The sequence below is a fragment of the Phyllobates terribilis genome, unplaced genomic scaffold, assembly GCF_046119375.1.
Source record: "Phyllobates terribilis strain yellow unplaced genomic scaffold, ASM4611937v1 Scaffold_5__5_contigs__length_657084704, whole genome shotgun sequence".
In the NCBI taxonomy this organism is placed as follows: domain Eukaryota; kingdom Metazoa; phylum Chordata; class Amphibia; order Anura; family Dendrobatidae; genus Phyllobates; species Phyllobates terribilis.
This window is the reverse complement of record NW_027362765.1, coordinates 528,306,558-528,329,487: the sequence shown is the minus strand read 5'-3', so window position 1 is coordinate 528,329,487 and position 22,930 is coordinate 528,306,558. Positions and strand designations below refer to the sequence as shown.

Sequence of the window (22,930 nt, the reverse complement as noted above, 5' to 3'; positions counted from 1 at the left end):
ATGCCGCTGTCAATTTCTGACATCTGCATTTAACAGCGCCGCGCTGGAAGCGCGTCACTTACCCTGCCCGTCCACTGATAAAGTCACAGTTAGTTAGCTAGCTGCTAGTGGTCCTAACCATGGATACCTAAGGTCCTGCGATGCCTGCGCATGAGGAAAGAGACATAGCGAATCAAAAATACTATACTACAATTCTAATTGGAGATATTTGCTAATATTAGTATTATTACACCTACTACATATTGGGATAGGATCTTGGAGATGGGAATACCCCTTTAACACAATTTGATTACCTTACTCACATAGACCATTACAAGCTGTCCTTGTCTGTTATAAAGTCTTGTGATTACTGCAGCATCGGCACAGATTCATACAGACAGTATTTCACTGCTGTTAGAGAAGGGAGGATGGTGTATTCTGTATGGAGGACTATGTGGGGCCCATTATCCTGTATGGAGGACTATTGTGGGACCCATTATTCTGTATGGAGGACTATTGTGGGGCCCATTATTCTGTATGGAGGACTATGTGGGGCCCATTATCCTGTATGGAGGACTATTGTGGGGCCCATTATTCTGTATGGAGGACTATGTGGGGCCATTATTCTGTATGGAGGACTATGTGGGGCCCAATATTCTGTATGGAGGACTATGTGGGGCCCATTATTCTTTATGGAGGACTATGTGGGGCCCAATATTCTGTGTGGAGGACTATGTGGGGCCTGTTAATACTGTGTGGAGGACTATGTGGGTCCTGTTAATACTGTGTGGAGGACTATGTGGGGCCCTTTAATACTGTGTGGAGGACTATGTGGGGCCCGTTAATACTGTGTGGAGGACTATGTGGGGCCCGTTAATACTGTGTGGAGGACTATGTGGCAGGGCTGTAGAGTCTGAGTCGAAGCCCATTTTGGTGGAGTCGGTATAAAATGGACCTACTCCGACTCCTAAAATATATAATATATTGGGTACAGTAGTTCAATGCAGTATATGCTGTACATTTTTTTTATAAGAATTTGGAAAAGTTATGAAATGTCCTATAAATGTCTGACCTATTCCTGATCTAAGGGTCTAGACTTTTAGCTGAGATGAATCTGTGCTACAGTAAATTTATCACTTAAACATGAGCCATTTATGATGGAGTCGCGGAGTCTGTGTCATGGACATTGAGGAGTCTGAGTCGGAGGTTTGGCTTACCGACTCCACTGCCCTGCTATGTGGGACCCATTATAAGATAAGATAAGATATACTTTATTTATCCCGGAGGAAATTGCGGTATCACAGCAGCAGAACACAGATCTCGAACATGACACATATGATAACATAACATTTGGAATGCTTTAGACATTGCTTTCAGACATTTGTTAAACACCCCCATAGCTGTTGGAACAAACGATTTCCTGTATTTTTCCTTTTTACACCTTAGTTGTATTAGGCGATTGCTGAATGTGCTCTTCTGTTTCGCAAACAGTTCATAAAGCGGGTGTGTGTTGTTGCCCATTATAGCTCTGCACTTCTTCTTAATCCTATCCTCTACCACCTCTTCAAAAGTCCCAAGCTGTAGGCCCACCGTCGCGCTAGCCTTCTTGATAAGTTTGTTGAGCTTGTTGGCGTCAGCAACACGCACACTGTTACCCCAGCAAATTATTGCCGCAAAGGTGGCACTAGCCACAATGGATTGGTAGAACACCTCAAGCATTTTGCCACACACATTAAACGACCTTAACTTCCTTAGGAAGTACAATCTACTCATCCCCTTCTTGTAGACCTTCTCCATGTGGCACTTCCAGTCTAGCTTGCTATCCAGGTAAACCCCCAAATATTTGAAACTGTCCACCATCTCCACATCCTGACCGTCAATGGTAACAGGTAGGCATACCTTCTTGCACCTTCCATAGCTCATCACCAACTCCCTGGTTTTCTTAACATTTAGTTCTAGATGGTTAGCCTGGCACCATACTACAAAGTCTGCAACCACCCTTCTATATTCCTCTTCATCCTGGTCCTTCCCAATACCGCCAACTATCACAGAGTCATCCGAGTACTTCTGGAGGTGACAACGGTCTGATTTATACTGAAAGTCAGCTGTGTACAATGTAAAGAGGAAAGGCGACAGCACTGTTCCCTGCGGGGCTCCGACACTGCTCAGTACACTATCTGATGTAACCGTCCCCCACCTAACAAACTGTGGCCTATCCGACAGGTAGTCAATTATCCAATTCACAAGTCCCTCATCCACCGCCATTTTAATCAACTTTCCACGCAGTAAGAGTGGCTGTAATGTGTTGAACGCACTAGAGAAATCCAAGAACAAAGCACGCACTGTGGTTCCATCATTGTCCAAAAAGGAATGTACTGTTTGTAGCAGAGACGCTACAGCATCGTCCACCCCCAGTCCCTGCCGGTACGCAAACTGAAGAGCATCAGTATGCGCCATCACCCTCGGACACAAGTGAGCAAGTACTATTCTCACCAAGGACTTCATCGCATGCGATGTTAAGGCCACCGGTCTATAGTCCCCCGGGGAAGCCGGGAAGGTAGTCTTGGGAACCGGCACCAGGCAGGAAGTCTTCCATAGCACTGGTACTCTCTTTGATTGTAAGCTCTGGTTAAAGAGATGCTGGAAGACAGTACACAACTCATTTGCACACACTCTGAGGACACGTGGACTGAGACAGTCAGGCCCTGCTGCTTTGCCAATGGCCAGCTTACTAAACTGGTCCCTCACGTCATTTTTGGAGACCGAGAAATTATCTATTTCACCCCCTGTTAATTTAGCTAGTTGTTCCCCGGCCTCCTCCCCCTTCCCTGCTGCTACCGCACCTTTATTGCTGAATCTATTGAAGAACGCATTCATTTCATTATACTGTATGGAGGACTATGTGGGGCCCTTTATTTTGTATAGAAAACTGTATGGAGCCCATTATACTGTATACTGGTTGGCCCGCGACTTTGTCCAAGTTTTTAATTTTGGCCCTCTGTGTGTTTTGAGTTTGACATCCCTGTCCTAGACACAGTGGAGCTGCCGGCCGGTCTGGGTAAAGTCACACGTAATGTGCATATTGTCACTTCACAGAAGAAGAGGACTTGAATTCTGGTGCCACCTATCGGAAGTCTTAGCCTCACATCCAGCCAAATCAGATCTCATCCTTTGCACTGATGAGGGGCAATACCCCAAAACACCATGTCTACAAATTGAGATTCTGATTTGACTCTTATCTTAACTCATATTGCAAGGCTCGTTAATGGGTCAATATTGACATGTAGGATTGCTACTTCCAATAGGTGGCACTAGAGTTCAAGTCCTCTTCCTCTCTGAAGAGACAATTTCCATATTTAATTTCCCAGAGGAGCATGCAAGGTGTTTACGTCTCCTCATACTGGCGTGCCAGACCTGGCATGTCACTCTCCATAAGGAGAAAATGTACCCTTTGGTCCCCTGAGGATGCAAATCCATGGCAGTTCTGCCTCAAAATCTGGATGTGTTAAATTCTGATAGTGCTGCTATTTTCTCCCCTATGTTATGAAGGGACAACATCCGTGGGGAAAATCTCCTGCATGTCCACAACATAAGGAGCGTGCTGCAGATTTTCACAGCATGCGTTTGTCTTGCAGAAACTTTCAGGTACATGTGGATGTTTTTATATTTTTTTTAAACTTCCAAAATATGTATTGGACAGATTTGCTGCAAATATTCCACCGTTTTGTTTTATTTACATATGGACCCAGTTTTCTATCCAATAAAACAAAATAAATTTCACATACTCTCGCGCCGCTCCTCTGTTCTGCTGGCCGGGTACCCGCTGCTCTCTTCTTTTCCTGCCTGTCAGCACCTGACCGCTGCAGCTATTTTTTTTAATTTAATAACTCATTGGGATTCTACGAAAATTAAAATAAAGGGATGGAAAACCCTGTAATGTGGCCTAACCTGGCAGACAGTGATAACTTCTGGTGCAGAAAGGCTGAGCTGTAACAGTAGAGACTCTCAATGGTGGTGTGCATGAGGATTTAATAGCACGGAGACGTTTTTATTTGTACTGGTGGTTTGCTGTAACAATTTTTCCTTTTGGCCACCTTCATCTTTTTCCTGCTTTTGCCTTGATTTTCTATATGAAAATAAAAGTAATCCTAGGAAGAGATCCCTTCTACATTCCCTAAAAAATTATTAATTTGCCTGTGAAGGACTTTGGATTTATGTGTGCTACCTTATATAATACGGATAGCAATTTATGACCAAACTAGGAAAAATGTATTTTATTTTTTTTTCAAACACATGATCAGAACATGATCTTGTTGACACTGTTGATCATAAATCTAGGTTTATTCTCCAGCATTACTGAATATGGACACTGAATACAAAATGTATATCCCCTGGTGTAAACCACAGCTCATCCACTTTGAAGTGATGCCATTCTTGACTATTTGTTGCATGAAGCGAACACTTGAGGTGCATTCTTGCTGCCCAATTTTCAGGAACTCATGTACAGTGTAAACAGGCTGCCAATCACCCCAAAGTACATCAAATTTCTTGGCTGTGCATTGCCCTGTGTAACCAGGACTTACGTTGTTCTCGGCGGTGCATTGTCCTGTGTAACCAGGACAAACATTGTTCTCGGCGGTGCATTGCCCTGTGTAACCAGGACTCGCATTGTTATCAGCGGTGCATTGCCCTGTGTAACCAGGACTTACATAGTTCTCGGCGGTGCATTGCCCTGTGTAACCAGGACTTGCGTTGTTCTCGGCGGTGCATTGCCCTGTGTAACCAGGACTTACATTGTTCTCGGCGGTGCATTGCCCTGTGTAACCAGGACTCGCATTGTTCTCAGCGGTGCATTGCCCTGTGTAACCAGGACTTACATAGTTCTCGGCGGTGCATTGCCCTGTGTAACCAGGACTTGTATTATTCTCGGCGGTGCGTTGCCCTGTGTAACCAGGACTTGTTCTCAGCAGTGTATGTGCACTGAGCAATCTATTGCAGATCTAGCTCATTTCGGATCTGAAGTGGGCTTGTGTAAACAGGCTATTAATTAACTGCCGACTGGCAAACTTTGATCAGTGGTGGTTTACTACTGTGCATTGGCAAGAGCCTTTAGAGTAAGTTTACATAAAAAGATCAAACTTAGTTTTTTTCCCAATATTATTTATTTTATAATGCCTTTTATTTCCAAGGTGCTGTACGCACAAAAACACATTTGCATTACATTGCTATCATTTAGCAAGGTGCAAACAAATTTACAGAGTAACCAACGTTTTACTTTTTTCTCATAAATCTATAGTACACCGGAAAATAAGAAACTTTATAATACGTCTTATTAAAGGAATCTGCTTCTTTCTCCTCCTGGACTCTTCATTCATTAATAGTCTGTATTGACAAAATCTGTCTTCAGTGAACATGGTTTCCCAATACTGAGAGAGGAGATTTGTGTTGGTGCTCGTAAAGTTCTATGGAGAGCTGTAACTTTCTGGAGAACTTGCAGCAGAATGTCTGTGTCGTCCTCTAGCTCCTCCCTCCTTTGCCCATAGAATTTTAAAAGCATCAACTGTCATCTCCTATCTCATCTCAATAATGGGAAAGTCTGTCTTCTCTCAATACAAATTTTATAGATTTTACCTCTGAATTGATAGTGAAAAATCAATATGGAAGGTGAAAAAAGCAATTTCTCTTAACTATAAGATCTATTATAAAGTTGCTTATTTACATGCGAACAAATGAATTAAAAATTAAAACGCTGGTTACTTTTTAACTAGGTATGGTTAAGCAACAGATGGGTACAATGGAAGTGAGAACTCTGCCCATGAGGGCTTTCAATCTACAATCTACTTTGTAGCAATTTGAGAAAAAAAAGTGGCAAAAATGCATAACTTTTCTATATTTTTTCAAAATTGTGCCCAAACATACCATAATTTGACGGCCGTGGATGCACGCTGCCTATTTAGGGCCACACGGTGGCTCAGTGGTTAGCACTGCAGCCTTGCAGCACTGGGGTCCTGGGTTCAAATCCCACCAAGGACAACATCTGCAAGGAGTTTGTATGTTCTCCCCATGTTTGCATGGGTTTCCTCCGGGTTCTCTGGTTTCCTCCCACCCTCCAAAGACGTACAGATGGGGAATGTAGATTGTGAGCCCCAATGGGGACAGCGACGATAATGTTTGTAAAGCGTTGTGGAATTAATGGTGCTATATAAGCATAATCCATAATAATACATATTTCTATAATCATCACTTCAGCTGAACCTTAGACAGAACAGTCTGAAATTGTGACAAAGTTATCACATCAGGTCACGCCAGATGCTAAATTTGGTGCCTCTTTAGACACTTTTGTCCACACCTTTTCCTGCTAAGTCCCACGCACTTGTCAAGTGATTTTCAAAAAGTCCCTGAACCACATGCTAAATGTGCTGCAGGGCAAGATAGCTAAATAGCCCATAATATATTTTAGAAAATTGCAGAACTCCTCATTTTTCCTCTAAATATTTTTTTTCTGTTCCCAGAGAACCACTTTTAAGTAATGCATTTACACGGTTATTTTAGCTTTTATGTGACTTATTCTAAATTTAATGGAGTACTCAAAGTTGTGAGGAGGTCTGACAAGACGATTAGGTGGGCACATGTAAGGATGGAGTTTATCCCTTCTGTATGTGCAGCACTATGGCACATACTCCTCTGAAAAGGTTTGCTTCGGCTTTTTGTCACTAAAGATTAGTCCGTGACTTGTATTTGCAGGTGCCACTTCTTTTATGTTCAATGTAACACTGAAAGAATATTTTTAAAGTTGTATTAAAGTCTGGCTTAGGAGAATGTAGGTTTTAATCCTTTAAATTTCTCTGCTCAGGCAACCTGGGCTCCTTTTTTTCGTTTAATGCTCACATAATTGCTTTTACTTGCTGGACATAGAATCATTTTGATTCTAGACTTCTGCATGAAGTCTGTCACTCTTTGTCTGCAATCCATTTAGATCGTTGAAAGACTGGTGGCCGGTGGGCGGTTACTGGTCACATCTCAAGTGCTTAATCCGCCAACTGTTGCCAAACACTCCAGTGGCTGTGGGAGATTTCTGCGGCTCCTTCATGCTGTTTTGTTCTAATACAATTCTCCAGTGTTGGCTCTTTGTGGCCTTCTCTTTACAAGGGGCCGGGGATATAATGGCAATGGGGAAATAAGTTTCTCCTGGCCTGTGACTTTCAGGCTGTTGACAAGTGTATTAGTAAGGGAATTTTTCCGTATTTCTGGATTTGACTCCCATAAAGATTTATAGTTCAACTGCATGGCCTGTAATAAACAGCATATAGCAACTAGGAGAACTGCTGTATAGTACAAGGGAAAGCTGTCATACAGGAAGTCATGTTTGCAGGTGTCCCTTCCCTACACTTTATAAAGGCTTTTAAACTACCTGTTTAGTGTTAGAGTCTGCAAATTTGATGGATTTGTTTTTTTTGCTCAACTAATTAATGTAGTTATCAAAGTCCTAAAAAAAAAACATTGGCGACCCCAGACTTCCTGATGGAGCCTGACTGATATATTTGCTATAGGGTTCCCTGTTCTCTATAAGCCTCCATATAGTTATTTCCACTGTAATGGATTATATAGAAATTCTTTAAAACAGCTGAACATTTCTAATTTTAGGTGCATAATTCATATTAAGCTGAAAGGAGAAGAAACTGAAGTGTTTTCTCTTAGTGGGTCTTTGGCTAACTTGTGATGGAGCTTAGTAGAAATCAGTGAAGTCTTCAAGATGATGGAGATGGTTGTAGTTTGCTCAGTAAATGCAGATGAATAAGCTCTGTGATAAGTTGGTAATCATTATCTACAGTATGAAACACAATTTTATTACTTTCTATTACTAAAGGAATATTGTTTTAAGTGTATAATATTCCTATGAATTCTTTACTTTTCAGGAGTCCTTCAGCCTCCTCCATTGAAACCACCTCCCCCTATGTCAACCCATATGCCATTTCCTCCAGCTTCTCTTGATGTTCCTATGAATGTACCTGGAGTATCTAATGCATACCCGCGAGCCTTGGTTCCTCCTTTACACCCTCCTAGTTATCATCCTGCGACACGACCAGGCATTAATCAACCTCCAACACCACCCACCATGACTGCATCCCACGCTCCTTTTAACTATCCAACTGACATGGGATTTCGAGAAGGAGGACCTGGAGCACCGACCGTCCTGCCACCACCTCCAACTGGTAATTTTCTTTCTTTCCACTTGCTTCTACCATCATTTCCTGATATAATTTTAAACTACTCCACAACTTTGTGATGGTCAGACAACTGGATCAGATTGATATGGAAATCTGCTCAAGTAGCAAAGATCCGATCTTCACAGGTAATTTGAATAAAAAAGAAATTTATTTTGACTGAGTTACAATTAAGGAGGGATAAAGATGCGAGATTAAAAGAACATACATGAGATCCCTGTGACTATGGGAGCGAGATCAGACCTGCTGCAAAAGGGTGCAGTATTCTAGAAAAAACTGTCACCCACCAGTAATAATTAAACTGCATTAGCAAAATATGAACAATCATTCATTTTCAAGGATCATTATTTCTAGAAAAAAAACACTTGAGGTGTTTGGTTTCTGTGAATACATCTTCTCTAGGGAACATCATCTTGCGTAATATTCTAAGACTATCTGCAGGCTTAGCCTTGTATAGCTGAAGCAAAACATGATTTTATAAAACTGGCATGTACCATATTGGCAAATTTATAGATAATGGCCATATAGATTAATTTCTTTATCAAGAATGTCTCCAAAATGGCAGGTATTGTAAAGTGTATGCTACCAAAAGTGTTCCAAGGAAGGATAACCAATGAACTAGCGATGGAGTCAATGGCGCAACAGGCTCATTGATGCGTGTGAGGAGGCTGAAGTGTAGAGTAGTTAACAGGACGACAACCTTAGGGTAAGGTGTGAAGGGGGTAGTCAATTACTGTGGCACAGGTGAGCGAAAAGAATATGGGGGCAGTGGGTTGGGAAAACGGAGACCTGTAAGATGAGAATATATTGCCATGGATAATTTTTACCTTTCTGCCAATAGGTAATATAGTATCTATAGAATTGGGTTGGTCTGTGGAGTCAATCTTGTCACTAGCTGTGTATATTCTTGTACAGAAAAGTATTTTATGTCTCCAATTCCTGGTACTTCTGGAATGGAATCCAAATTGCAAGTTTAAGACGTTAAGCATGGCCCACACTTTTCTATCAGGGTGGACTTGACTTGTTTGAATGACCGGTTATTTCTAGGTTCCTTTCCCTGGCTGCAGAACAGACATGATGGTGCAGGTAAAGATTGGGAAGTGCTTTGTAGTATCTACATTTTGAGGGAGATTTACTAAGGAAGTTGCACCAAAAATGTGGAATACATGAATATGCTATTTACACTTGTTATATATATATAATTTATATTTTTGGTTAGTGCTTAATAAATTGGATACGGATACCGATAATGACTTGCTTCATACTTTTTAAAAAATGTAATCAACTTTTTTTGGTGGAAAATATTAGTGTACAGCCTACAGGCATGCATCTTACAACACTATTAATAAATCTCCCCTTCTGAGTTGCTTTTTGTCTAGTGATTAGCTTTATGCAAAGTTTGTATTGTGTGTCTTTGTAACTAATGCAGGGGCATTACTTGATGTGCTTTGGCTGTGTTTGGCAGAAATACTTTTCAGTGTTACATGTTTTTGGCATATGTAACCCAGACTGTATTTGCATTCCTGAAGGGAGGATCCTTGAGATGTGACCTCTGTATAAAGAAAGATCCTTTTCCTAGCATGCCCAATAATATAAATCCATAAAATTATACCCCAGATGAAATATTATGTAACAAGAAATCTATAGTCACAATCATCCAGAATATACTAAGCATAAATTAAGGAGAATTTCCATTTTTGGAAAACAAGTCTTTTGGCTGCAGTTTTTCTTATTTTTTTTTTAAACTGTGCTTTACTCACCCTCCCCAGTCCGGCACTGAGTCTTCCCTGCTGCTCTCTGTATCTATTATCTGCAGCATGGATGTTGATAGAGCTGCAGCTATATACTGAGCCTAATGGCTGTGCCAGAGTTGACCGCACGTGCCACTCAGAGCCGCTGAACTCTGTTATTAGCTGAAGCACTATCAACCTGATGTCAGTGCTGAAGACCATAACAGACATCGGGAGCACTATTGGAGATTCTGCTCTGGACCCAGGGAGGGTGACTAAAGCATTTGTTTTATTTATTCTTTTAAGCAAGCTGCGTCTGGGGACACAGGTTTTTCTGATACCGAAAAACTTCTTTAAAGGAGGAGTTTGGCTTTAGGGTACAACTTGTAAATCCTCACTTTGTGCGCACGGTGCGCTGTGAGGATTCTCCTGTACGGGACCTGGAAGTGGTGGGCGCATGTCCACAAGTATGGTGTTTGCATATTTGTGGTCACCTGACAACTTTAAGTGGGCAGCCTCGTTCATTGCAAGTGTATTGAGCAAGGCTGGACATGTCTAATCAGAATGTAGCCGGAAGCTTTCAAATTGCATACTTGTGGTCACATGACTGCCGGCACCGGAGAATCCTCACACTGAGCACACATAGCGTAACTGCAGACTTGTACCCCAAGGCCAGACAACCCTTTTAACTATTAAGTGTATATCAATTATATGAAATACAGGTGATTACTCAAAAAAAATCCTTTACACTCTACAAATATTTTTTTTTTCAGCAGAAAAGGTACCCTAGTGCTTTTAGATCAAAAGAATTGCATAAAGGTTGTGTGCTCATTTTGCTCATTTTGTATATTGGATGTTCTTAGCAGGTGAACAAGAAGGTTGGACAGATTCTTTCTCTATGAAATCTAGTATGCAACGGAAAAAGGTAATCTAATGATCCCATGAAAAATGTTACTCAAATCTTTTAAGAACCTAATTAATGTGTGTGTGTGTGTGTGTGTGTGTGTGTGTGTATATAGATAGATATAGAATATATCTCTCTGCTCTGCACCGATGACATAGATCAGTGTCACAGGAGGGGAGACAGCAGCCCTCTGTGATCAGGGAGGATGAAGTGTCAGCGTTCTCCTCTATCACAGGAAGCTGTCTCTGGACTATAAGACTCGCACACTTTATGACAAGAGTCTTTCTTGTTAAAAAATGCATCTTATAGTTGGGAAAATATGGTAAATAGAAAGTCTGAGCCAGTACTCCTCTCTGCACAAGCTCATAGACTTTCTGCTGAGCCCATACACTTCTTTTTTTAACAGGCTGCATATTTCATATCGTTCTTTTGAGCTATTCATGTAGGTCTCATGACCCAAACTGTCACCGATCTGTAGGATATGTCAGGTAGTCCTGTACCTATCATTAAAAAAAAAAAAATGTAAATTATATGTATTCTTTCTTGCTTATAATCAAAAGCTGGCAACCGAATGATCACAGTAACTGGTAAAATACATGGACTGTTATATAATCGATACAAATAACTACAAATAAACAGGTTTTCCCATTATAGACATTTATGGTATGTACCGTATATCCATGGACAGTTGTTTTCCTTACTGAAAAACGTAGAATTCCCGCAGCATTAAACCGAGACCAGCTCCTGCCTGCTTTATTATCAATTACTGTGGTGTTCCAGAAAAAACCTAGTTGAAAGCACGGCATGGATGAGATGACTGGTTAGAGGCAAGTACCTGCCTACTTTCCCCCGCTCAACTTGACTGACAGATCTCTCCGTATGTGTGACCTGTCAGTGTAGCTGAGCAGACTGGGAGAATCCTACGGGAACCTGGTACTGGGCACCTCGTCCCTAGTTGTTCATTCAACTGTTTTTTTTCTGAAACACCGCTGTATTCAGAGTAAAGGCTTGTGCAGATGAGCATATAAATCGGACATGGGCTGCCCAATTTTTTAATCCCACCGCACAGTGACCCATGTTATTCAGTATTAAGGGTTCCCTTCAAGTGAAGCTTATCACCCCCAAAACTCAAATTAAACCATTTATATAGTCACACAGGGTATAAAAACATCAGTCCTTTAGTACAGGTTTCACAACTTTAGTTTTTTACATTAAAGAAGTTGTCCACCACTTTTACTACTTTTTCAATTGAATGGGAGGCGGATGTGCAGTACACCGCGGCGGCCACTACCACTTGACGGCGGAGCCCCGCAAGTGAGCACTTCTGACTGGTGGCCGCCGCCGGCACCGATGACAGGTGATCGGCGGGGGTGCCGCGTGCGGGACTCCGGCCGATCATACATTGATGCCCTATCCGTAGGATAGGGCGTCAGTGTAAAAGTAGTGGACAACCCCTTTAAACCTGTATTATAACATATGTAAATGAGGGGTTTTCTATGCACCCTTGATATGGCCAAGGGCTCAGGGCACCGTTCCAACCCCTCAATCAAAGGTGCAGATTTCTGTGTTACTATTATATTACAGGGTGATTTGTTTTGCTTTTGTGTGTTGTAAGAAAATGAGGTGTCACATATATTATAGGGAAACATTTCTCCTAGCGGAGAGTGATATGTTAAGCATGTCATGGTGAGGCGACTTTTAAGCAGCAATGCTCCTCTGGGAAATATGCAAATTGTCGCTTCAGGGAGGAAAAGAACTAGAATTCTAGTGCCACTTATAGAAAGTAGCAATCCTAAAATTCAATATCAACCCTTTAACGAGCCTTGTCACATGACTTAGGATAATAGCCAAAATCTCTATTTGCAGTCACTGTGTTTCGGGGTACTGCCCCTCGTCAGTGTGAGATATGGTTTGGCTGGGTGAGAGGCAAATGTTACCCCTTGGATACCGGTCAGACGCCTCTTACCCAGCCCAAACCATATCTCATACTTTGCACTGATGAGGGGCAGTACCCTGAAACACAGTGTCTGCAAATTGAGATTTTGGTTTTGGCTATTATCCTAAGTCATGTGACAAGGCTCTTTAAAGGGTCACTATTGACTTTTAGGATTGCTACTTCCTATTGGTGACACTAGAGTTCTAGTCCTCTTCCTCTCTGAAGAGACAATTTGCATATGTTAATTATACACACACTTCCCTCCTACAGTCATTATTGGTAGGAATTGTCCCCAGCGTGAGTTTCTTTCCTTATTATGGCAGAAAAAAACATATCAAAAAATGGCATGCGCATTTATCCAAGAATATAAGAGGTTCTAATAAAATCCTAGTCTTATGCAATTTTTGAGTTAGTAAGTAGCCCACATAAGTGGTACTGCTGAAGGTATATAGTGTCCTTCCAGTATGGTGTGCATGTTCCTGGGCCTCGTACCTAGACCTCTTGGCTGTCTCTAGAAGGCCTGGCTGGGAATCGGCTGCAGGCTGTGCTCACTACAACAGGATTAGCTTCTCGTTAAAACCATCTCCTTTTGATGTGGCCTTATTGGAGAGAATCTTCTTTAACTATGTGGCTTAGCCAGACCAGAATAATACTCTCACCTCTCAATCTCACATGTATTTATGGGTTTAAATCCTCCCACGGCATCCAGAAAGCTGACATTATAAGGCAATTTACTAGTCCTGATTAGCTTCACTCAGGCTCAGCCGCCTGTTAAACTGCAGCGTGAGTCATGTGTTCTTGCCTCAGAGGTGGCTGATGCCCTCGCCTCCAGGAGTAACACAACACCCCTATTACACCCCTTACAGGGAGAGGACTTATCTCAGTGCAAATAAGGCCACAAGTATGATTGCCTACTGCAAGTAAGATTATTTTGAGTATACAGTGATTTTGTCACTAATACCTTGCAGATGCTGGAATATCTAATTTAATGAAAATGCATCTTAAGATTGTAGACTCTTTCTATAGTCTGGACATCGCATTATAGTCTGCTCTGTGTATGGCATTCCTAAAATGCAACGCTCTGCAGGGAAGTTGCCAGGAATTTGAAAATCCCTACAACCATAAATGTTACTTTCAGTATGTGCCAATAGCTGAAAGAACGGATTCTAGGAATGCCAGCATTTCTTGGAGTTGTTGTTTAAGCAGTTTCCTACAGTTATCTCACCTGAGTATTTACCAGTTGACTCAACTCCTTTTAATATTTGACTTTTCAATAAAATTGTGTAACCGTGTCGAGGTGTAAATTTTTTGCATTAGAAAAATAACTGTTCCATTCTTCTAATTAGGGATGTTTTTTGCAACAAAGCGCATAGATTTCTTTAAGCTACATTCAGGCGACCGAGACAGTCACAAGATTTCTGCAAAACATCACATCTTTTGCATATTGAATTGGAAAGATCATACAAATGGTTACAAAATACTTTGAAAAAATAGTTTTTCAACCCCTCTAATATCTGTGATGTTATTTCAGCCAAACCCTATGATCCCTCCAGCACCCATTACAACTCCAGTGATGAAGCTGCCTTCTGAGCCAGAAAACCTCCAGCCGCATCCAAGCAGCAACCTGGATCCTATACAGACTCCCCCTGGAGCCCCCAAAGAAGGAAGCATGCAGGTATACAGAAATATTAAAGGGAATATGTCAGTAGGATCAACCTTCCTGAGCCATCTATGTGGGCATGTGCATCATAGGAAGGATGAATTAAATGATACCTTGATATCTGCGATCCAATGTCTTGTTCCATAGAAATCCAAATTGTTCTCATATGTAAATGTGCTAAAATTTATGGGCAGAACACAGATCTGCATGAGAATCTGCCTCCAGGGCTTATTTTTAATAAAAGGGGATATTGACAGTGTGAGACATGTAACTAACACAAAACAGTAGAACTGAACTTTGCCTCCCTACAAACCCATTTCTCTGCGGTATTGCAGCATTGACTGCCTGTGAGGTGGAAGCTGAAGCTTTGATAGAAACCTGCAGATGTGTTTTAATGCTGTCCTGTGTCAGTTATAATCTCACAGAGTTCCTCTTAGAGCAGCCATTGCACATCACACTGAAGTCTAAGAGGTAACGCCTCTACTTGTGGAGAATGACATACCAATGTAAGGAGACTTATAGGCCGTACAATGCTCCTTTTGGAAATTAAAATTTTCAAATTGCCTCTTCAGAGAGGAAGATGACTTGAACTCTAGTGCCACCTATTGGAAATGGCAATCTTAAAAGTCAGTATCGACCCTTTAACTAGCCTTGCCATGTAAATCACAATTTGCAGACACGTGTTTCAGGGTGTTGCCCCTGGTCATTACAAATCATGAGATCTAATTTGGCTGTATGGGAGGCCTCTGACTTACGTCTAATGGGTAATGTCTCTCCTTGTGTAAGGAGACTTCTAGGCTATGCAATGCTCCTCTGGCAAATTTAAATTTGCATATCACACTTGTAACGGCTTCTTTTATTTAAAATAAAGTTTGGAGGCGGATTCTCAGGGAGAACAGCGATCCATCCGCGGCTGTTCACATGTTAAATGCCGCTGTTAATCTCTGATAGCGGCATTTAACTTGGCCGTGGCGGAAGGATGTCCCTAGTCCCCCCCATCCGCGCCCGTGTCACATGACCGCGGGTCGCCGATGGATTGGCATGACCCCTCGGTTGTCATTGCCGAGATGCTATGAGTGCTGAGGCCCTGTGTGTAGCACAGGCGATCAGAAGATTGCAGCTTCTAGCCTCCCATGGAGACTATTGAAGCCAGTGAAAAGTTACCAAAAAAAAGCTATTAAAAAATATAGAAGTTCAAATCACCCCTTTCACTCCATTCAAAATAAAACCATGAAAAAAAAATAATATATACATATTTGGTATCGCCTCATTCAGAATCGCCTGATCTATCAACGTATAAAAAGAATCCGATCGGTAAACTTCGTAATGAGGAAAAAAAAATCCAAAAAGCAAAATTACATTTTTTCGGTCGCTTCAACATTGCAATAACGGGCAATCAAAACGTCATATCTACACCAAAATGGTGTCAATAAAAACATCAGCTCAACGTGCAAAAAATAACCCCTCACCTAGCTCCAGAACCTGAAAAATGGAAACGCTACGGGTCTCGGAAAATGGCGACTTTTTTTGTGAGCACACCTGATAGTGGTCTTCCCTAGATACACTTGGAATAACGTATCTACTGTTATCTAGGTAGGTGCCCTGTAATAGAGGGCACCTACTATGCAATTATACTGACCATAATGCTTTTCTTTTTTGTGTATGTTTGTTCCACATTTTATCATAGCTAATACAAGCTTATACAATTTTATGTTTACAGTACCACCGGATGCCAGTTGAAAAAATAGAGAAAAAAGAGTTGCCCGCAGAACATCTACCACTACAAAGAGCATTCAATGGTCTAGTCCAACGCTGCTCTATAGTGGCATCTGACCCAGTATGTTCAATTGTTTGACAAAAATAAGTGTGTAACAATGCATTTTTAGCAATTGGCAAACTAAAGAGAAATCTAAATCAAATTAATATTTGGTGTGACCACCCTTTGCCTCCAAAACAGCATCAAAACATCAATTCTTCTACTTAAACTTGCAAATATATTTTGAAGTTAATCAGCAGGAAAGTCATTCCAAACATCTTGCATCTTCTGTAGATGTAGGCTTGTGCAAATCCTGACGTTTCATGTAATCACAGACAGGCTCATTTATATTCAGATCAGGGGTCCACATCATCACTTTCAGGATGCATTGTTCTTATTTACACTGAAGATGGTTCATAGATTGGCTGTATGTTTGGGGTCGTTGTCCTGCTGCAGAATACATTTGAAGTCGTTTCCTTGATGGTGTTGCATGATGGATATGTTTCTGCCTGTATTTCTCAGCACTGAGGACTCCAACAGATGGGTATTGTTGAGGACCGCAGACACAGTGGTTGACCTGCAAATTGATATATATATATCCAGCCTTCAGCTCTGATCTGGCAGCAACCATTGGGACCAAGCTACACCCATGTAGTGTTCAAAAACGTTTGATCAGAAGTGGTCTCCATGGAAGAGTTGAGGCCAAAATCCAAACCTTTGACATGAAAACAAGGTCAAGTTACTCAACTATGCAAGAAGACATAGAAACTAGGTTTCAGAGATATTCTAGCAGGTGCTCTGCACTAATGAGGCACAATATGAAATATTTGGCTTTAACAGAAGGCAGTTTGATCACTGAAGGGCTGGAGAGCAGTACAATAATGAGTGACTGCAGAATCAGTGAAGCATGGTGGAGGTTCCTTGCATTTTTGGGCTGTATTTTGACTTTGGTTGTTTGGTCAAGATTAATGGTGGATCAATGCTGAGAAATACAGGTCTGGGAAATTATATGGCCCCCACAGAGCCCCGATCTCAATATCTTAGTTTGTCTGTGATTATGTGAACAGCTAGAAGGATTTGCACAAGTGACATCCACAGAAGATCTGTGGTTGGATCTCCAAGATGTTTGTAACAACTTCCCTGCCAAGTGCCTTCAAAAACTGTGTGCAAGTGTACCTAAAAAATTAGATGATGTATTGAACCAAATAGTGATTTGATTTAGGTTTCTCTTGTTCATTCACTTTGTATTTTGCTAATTGATAAAATTCAGCTATTAACACTTACTTTTTTTTTTTAAAGCTTTCTTACGTTGCAGTTTTTTTTCCCCACAGTGATTTGTATATATAATTGTATGTGTGTAAATATATATGTATACATTTATTTGCCTTTTTACTCTACATTCATCTCACAACAGGGTAATTTCCCTGAATTGACATGGTCATCTAGCGAGCTGCATAACAAGATTAGTGACAGCTCTCCCTTGGTAATAAGAGCCGTGGATTGCGGCCGTGCTCGATTGGGCACAGACTGATTGTTGGGCAGTTGTAAAAGAATGTTTTTACTTAAAAAAAGAAATGTGAAATGGAATGAGTAGAAGAGAAGGAGCCATTAGGCTGGCTGATCTACAGCGATGCCTGAGGGGAGGCCGTCTAGGTGAAGCAGCAGGAAGGATGAGGCTCAGCAGGGTGAATAATTCTTTCCCAGCACGGAAAATTGCTTGTATGAGATCCTAAATGGATGTGGAGACAAAAGACAGCAGTGAATACATATATTGAGTTTTTTCTCTATGGGCCTCTATGTAGAGTCTAAAGATTGAATATAAGATGCAGCTCTTCCATTCACATACATCTGTGTCATGGAGGAGATTGGGAAAATAATAAGTCTTAAGATTACATATTTTGCATTTGTCTCTGTTTTATATATATTTTTTTACATTTTCTATTGCATACTATTCAGTTTCAGTATACTCAAGCACCTAGCCACCTTTACAACATTGTGCTGTTCTCACAGAATAAAGTCACAGAGTTTTTTCCTGACTTTTTGATGACCTGTCACATGACCCTTATGTTCCAGTGTGCAGCCCCCTCATTTAATATCCAGTGTGAAATTGTAAGTTTGTAGAGTGCATGCTTCAGACAATGGATTCAGACCATATGCCCTTGATAGAATATAGGTATATCATTAAATACATTTATTACAAAGCGGCCAGCCCCTTTAAGCATTTCACAATGCCCATTCTAATCAATAGGTTTCCTGTGTAATGCCGCTCCTCCAGACCTAGAGACGCTCTATGGAGCCTCTCTGCTATCTGGCTAAGCGTTGAAGACCCTGATTCGTTAAACAGTTTTCACCAGAATTTTGGCATAAAACTCCTTGAAATGTCGAAAAACTTTTGGTGAACTCTTAGTTGTGTAAAAAAAAAAAATTGGGAATTTCTGCATTTTTTCACCACTTCCAGCCAGCTCCACCATCTTTTTGAAAATTAGTCAGAGCTTAGCCTGGTGAGGTATGGTCAAACACAGAAGGCAAATTCATAGTAATGTAGACCACAAAAGTGGCCTGGAGTACAATTCAGCTGATAGATGCACCAAATTATTTTAAGAGGCTCATCTTACTCCAGCTCATCCTTCATTTAGAATGGCGTACAAAACACCAATCCGTGGCCTAAGGTTTCCCTGATAGGGTTTATCCAAATGTTTGATTTTGAAACTTGCCAGCTACTTGAATAAAGTCTTGTAAAATAGAGACTAGGTATTGCACGTTACAGTTTTGCTTCTGGACTCATGGAATTCAATGTCATCTGTCAGATCATGAATAGACCACCTAAAATCTATTGCAAATAAAATACAAACACATATGAACACATATTGCAAAAAAAATAAATGCATTTGCTTGGATATTTTGGGATGAAATAAAGTGTCATTTATTTCTTGTATGCTTTATGTGCCTGCAGAAAACTAAAAGGAAGCTTGAGGATTCATTGCAGAGGTTGGAATGCCTGTATGAGAAGCTGAGAGAGAATACCGTGAGTATATGTTACCGATACTCAGATTGCACACTGATGAGCCATTTAGTCTTTCATGTCAATAAAATTCTGAAGTAATGAAAAAATGTAGATTTTTTTTTTTTTAATACCGTTTTTATTCTCATTGGTTACCATAATCCCTGGATCAGTGCTTTGTGCTTTGAAGTGTATGATCCCATAAACCATTACTCCTTTCTAACCTTTGTTTGAAATAAAACAGTCTGTGCCCTAGAAAGATGTTGTAAGAATAATTTCTCATATATGGCATTCATTCAAGTGAACGGAAGACAATGTAATACGGAGTCACATCAAGGTCATTCCTCATACCAGCTCTCCACTCTGGCTGACAGCCAAAAGCAGTACTATCACAGCTTTTTTCCCTCCATAGTCTGATAAATTAGCTAATATATACAGTGATGGTCACTGGACTGTTACCTCCATTATAACTGTATGTCAGGAGCTGTCTAGTTATAATCATTATCTCTGATAGGAGCTTCTGTCTTTACCACTGAAGTTCTCCAGAGGAAAATGTACATAAAATTGCATTATACAGTAACTTCTGTTAATTGAGAATGTTAGTTCCCCTCCCCCTCTTCAGAGAACCTAACGCTATGTATTGCCTAGGGGTTCTTCATCAGATCACATGACTTGAATTTCCAGGTATAAAGAAACCAAACAAAGATATAAGAATATTACTGACAGTATGAATTGAAAAAAATTATTGGACTGCTACTTTAAAGGCATTGTCCAGTTTAGAAACCCACCTTCATAAACCCTATTATTCAGTTGCTGGAGAGGGGCCGTGGGTGAAGCTCTTTTTATCTGTCAGCATAAGTAGATAGCAATAAGAATACATGGTCTGGAGGACCTGACCTGTGTTAAGGCCCATATAAACATTAGGCTAGTGTCGATATCGGCATGTTCAGCTGACATGTACTGACGATTGAATTGTTCTTCCAAAGATAAGCCACCGGCTGACATGTCAACTGCTTTCTCATAGAGAACACAGGAGCGCTCGACCAAACGAGTGCGCCCTCGTATGGAAGAGTTGGCTGTGGTGACTATCTGACGAATGATCAGCCAAAGCATTATTTGGCTGACAGCCATCTAATGTGTATGGCCAGCTTTGGCCAACCTCACATAGGAATACTTGGTGGTCAGCTGGCCATACCCAGAAGATAACTGGCAGCTGCTTGGTTGACTACATCTTTTTCCAACAACGTGAAAAGTTCATGTTCTGAATTTTCAACATTATATGATGACGGGATTTTGAATGCAAAGAATTTAGCTGTGAAATAAAGTAAGCTATATTTATTTTGTATTGTAATTATTACTTGTAATATAAATGATTTCTTTTTACATAGTTCTGATTTGTATATTAAGTAGTCATTCAATCATTTTTTTTTCTTCAGCTATCTCTGCATATTCTGGCTGGGCTACATGACATTGCCTGTTGTATGGAGAGTCGCAATTACCAGCAAGGTCTTGCTGTACACACACACGTGGTCAGTGGAAGCAACTTCAGTGAAGTCTCCGGATTCATGCCCATTTTAAAGGTCCTTATGACGATTGCCAGCAAATTGGGGGTGTAGCACTAAAAACTGATGCGGACATTACAACTGTACAATGGGAGCTGGCAGCATAAAACCTTTCTATACTGTGGAATGAGTAATCACATTGCACCATACTGGTGCAGATTTATCAGCAATTGGATACTTTCTAATATACAAACAGTACACGCGGAAGCAGTGCAATATTTTCTTCTTTAGATTGCTGAACAAATAAAACGTAGATCTAGTGGGACGCCATCTTGAGATTTGTGCAGAATTAAAGGTTAAACTTAGTGCTAGGTTCTTCTTGGTCCAGAATGGAAGAAAGAAAGCCTAAAGTACAATATTTAGCCCAGTACTGAATGACGTCACAAATTCAAGATGGCTCCAGTTTACAGATGGAGTGGTTTATGTTCAGGACAAAATTCCTAGAAATCAACACATTTGGCGAAAAAGCTGCAACTGTGCAGGGGAGCACACAGCACACATCTGCCTCCAAAGACAATCTGGAGTACAGTACTGTTTAAAGGGAATCTGTCGCCATTTTCTGAAGGCAAAAAAGTGATCTTTTCTGTAAAATCGCTGATTATTAGCAGCAGTGACGCCAAGTGCTGGAGTCCTCTGTGATGTGTACGTGGATCGGAGGCCTCGATATCTATGAACTGCTCTTCTGGCGTTTCACCACTGATCATCGGCTTTGTCCCTCTGCACAGTGTAAGGGCAGTGCTGTCAGTCAGCTGTGGGAGGGTTGGGGCTAGTCCTCCGGCAGTGCTGTAAGTCAGCTGTAGGGGGGTTGGGGCTGGTCCTGCAGCAGTGCTGTCAGTCAGCTTTGGGAGGGTTGGGGCTAGTCCTCCGGCAGTGCTGTAAGTCAGCTGTAGGAGGGTTGGGGCTGGTCCTGCAGCAGTGCTGTCAGTCAGCTTTGGGAGGGTTGGGGCTAGTCCTCCACTTATGAATTATTGCTTTCACTGCAGCAGATAACTTGTGACTTAATAAAAAGTGCTACAAGAAAAAAGTAACTTACCCAGTGATGGAATCTGGGTGTCTGACACTACTTTTATGCTGCCCTCAATACCTGGCAGCAGAATCCCTTTAATTGTATGTTATAGACCTTTTGTGCTTAGAATTAATTTTTAAAAATGTTAGGAGAAAATGAATATCTGCTCATTGCCTGCTTTTTGCGCCCATCAGCGGGGCTTCTGTTTGCTTTGATTCTATTATTGACTTATTCTGGCTTTAATAGAGATGCTGGACTAACAGAAGTTCCCTGGTCTCAGACTATGTATTAAAGGAATTGTACTAGTATATATAATACAGGAATTACAACCAGCAGTGTGGACAATGTATGCCTCATTCTTACTGAAGAATATGGCGTGCTTGTAATATAAAGGAAACACTCAGGTCGCTACTGCAGTGTCTATCATTTTAAGTTATTGCGTTATTTAAAATCTGTTTATAAAAGCACAAATATGCTGAATAAATCATCTGACATGACTCTTACTTCTTAATTGGTAAAAGGGGTTGCAAAGCGCTAACCAACAAAGAAGCCTCAGCTCTCATGACACATCGGTTTTAGGGCGTAACCCATAAAACAACCATTCTGGAGCATATCTTCTTATATTTTTGCTTTGTGCTTTTCTGTTATTGCTACTAGACATTTATGAATAAATTGGCAGCTGTTTGTTACCAGTTGTGTGGATGTATGTGTTCTCTATAATCAGTGCCGATATTGTAGGGACACAAGGGGAATGGTGGCACCTAGTTACAAATTTTTCGTGCATTTCTAGGAGTAACAAAGAAATGGCACAATATGGAAAGCTCTAAAAAATGTTCCAGAATTGTTGTTCTTAGGCCCATACTATATACAGATGCAGCACAATTGGCACACATCACGTACCCAGTCATTTAAATGTAGGAGTTTGGTTCACGTTGAAGATGGCACACAGATGTGTGGATAAGCCAAGACCATCACGTCAGGAGTCTCATTAAAGGCACCAAATATTATGCTCTGCCATCCGCTCCATTGAGTTATTATTCTACGATTTGGAAATTAATTATATATGCACAGCATTAATACTGGTTACAACTGATGTCCGAATGGGCTGGACAAAGCCAAAACAAAATTCCTGTGGATATTAAACTGCAAATACAAAGTGTTAATTTAAATA

The 22,930-nt window shown here is 41.0% G+C and overlaps 1 protein-coding gene across 7 annotated transcripts in view; it reads left to right on the top strand.

Annotated features, from left to right (window-relative positions):
- Window positions 1-22,453, top strand: part of SEC31B (SEC31 homolog B, COPII coat complex component) — an 82,905-nt gene extending 60,452 nt beyond the window's left edge. For 2 of the 7 annotated variants that reach the window (XM_073685750.1, XM_073685749.1), the window contains exons 21-27: window positions 7,896-8,192; window positions 9,252-9,290; window positions 10,798-10,859; window positions 14,306-14,449; window positions 16,155-16,271; window positions 19,144-19,215; window positions 20,628-22,450. In XM_073685750.1, coding sequence (XP_073541851.1) covers window positions 7,896-8,192; window positions 9,252-9,290; window positions 10,798-10,859; window positions 14,306-14,449; window positions 16,155-16,271; window positions 19,144-19,215; window positions 20,628-20,807 — 911 coding nt within the window. In that variant the 3' untranslated portion in view covers window positions 20,808-22,450. Of the gene's footprint in view, window positions 1-7,895; window positions 8,193-9,251; window positions 9,291-10,797; window positions 10,860-14,305; window positions 14,450-16,154; window positions 16,272-19,143; window positions 19,216-20,627 lie in introns of all 7 variants that reach the window. The other 5 variants (XM_073685751.1, XM_073685746.1, XM_073685745.1 and 2 more) reach the window with 5 other exon arrangements.
- The last annotated feature ends 477 nt before the right edge of the window (window positions 22,454-22,930 follow it).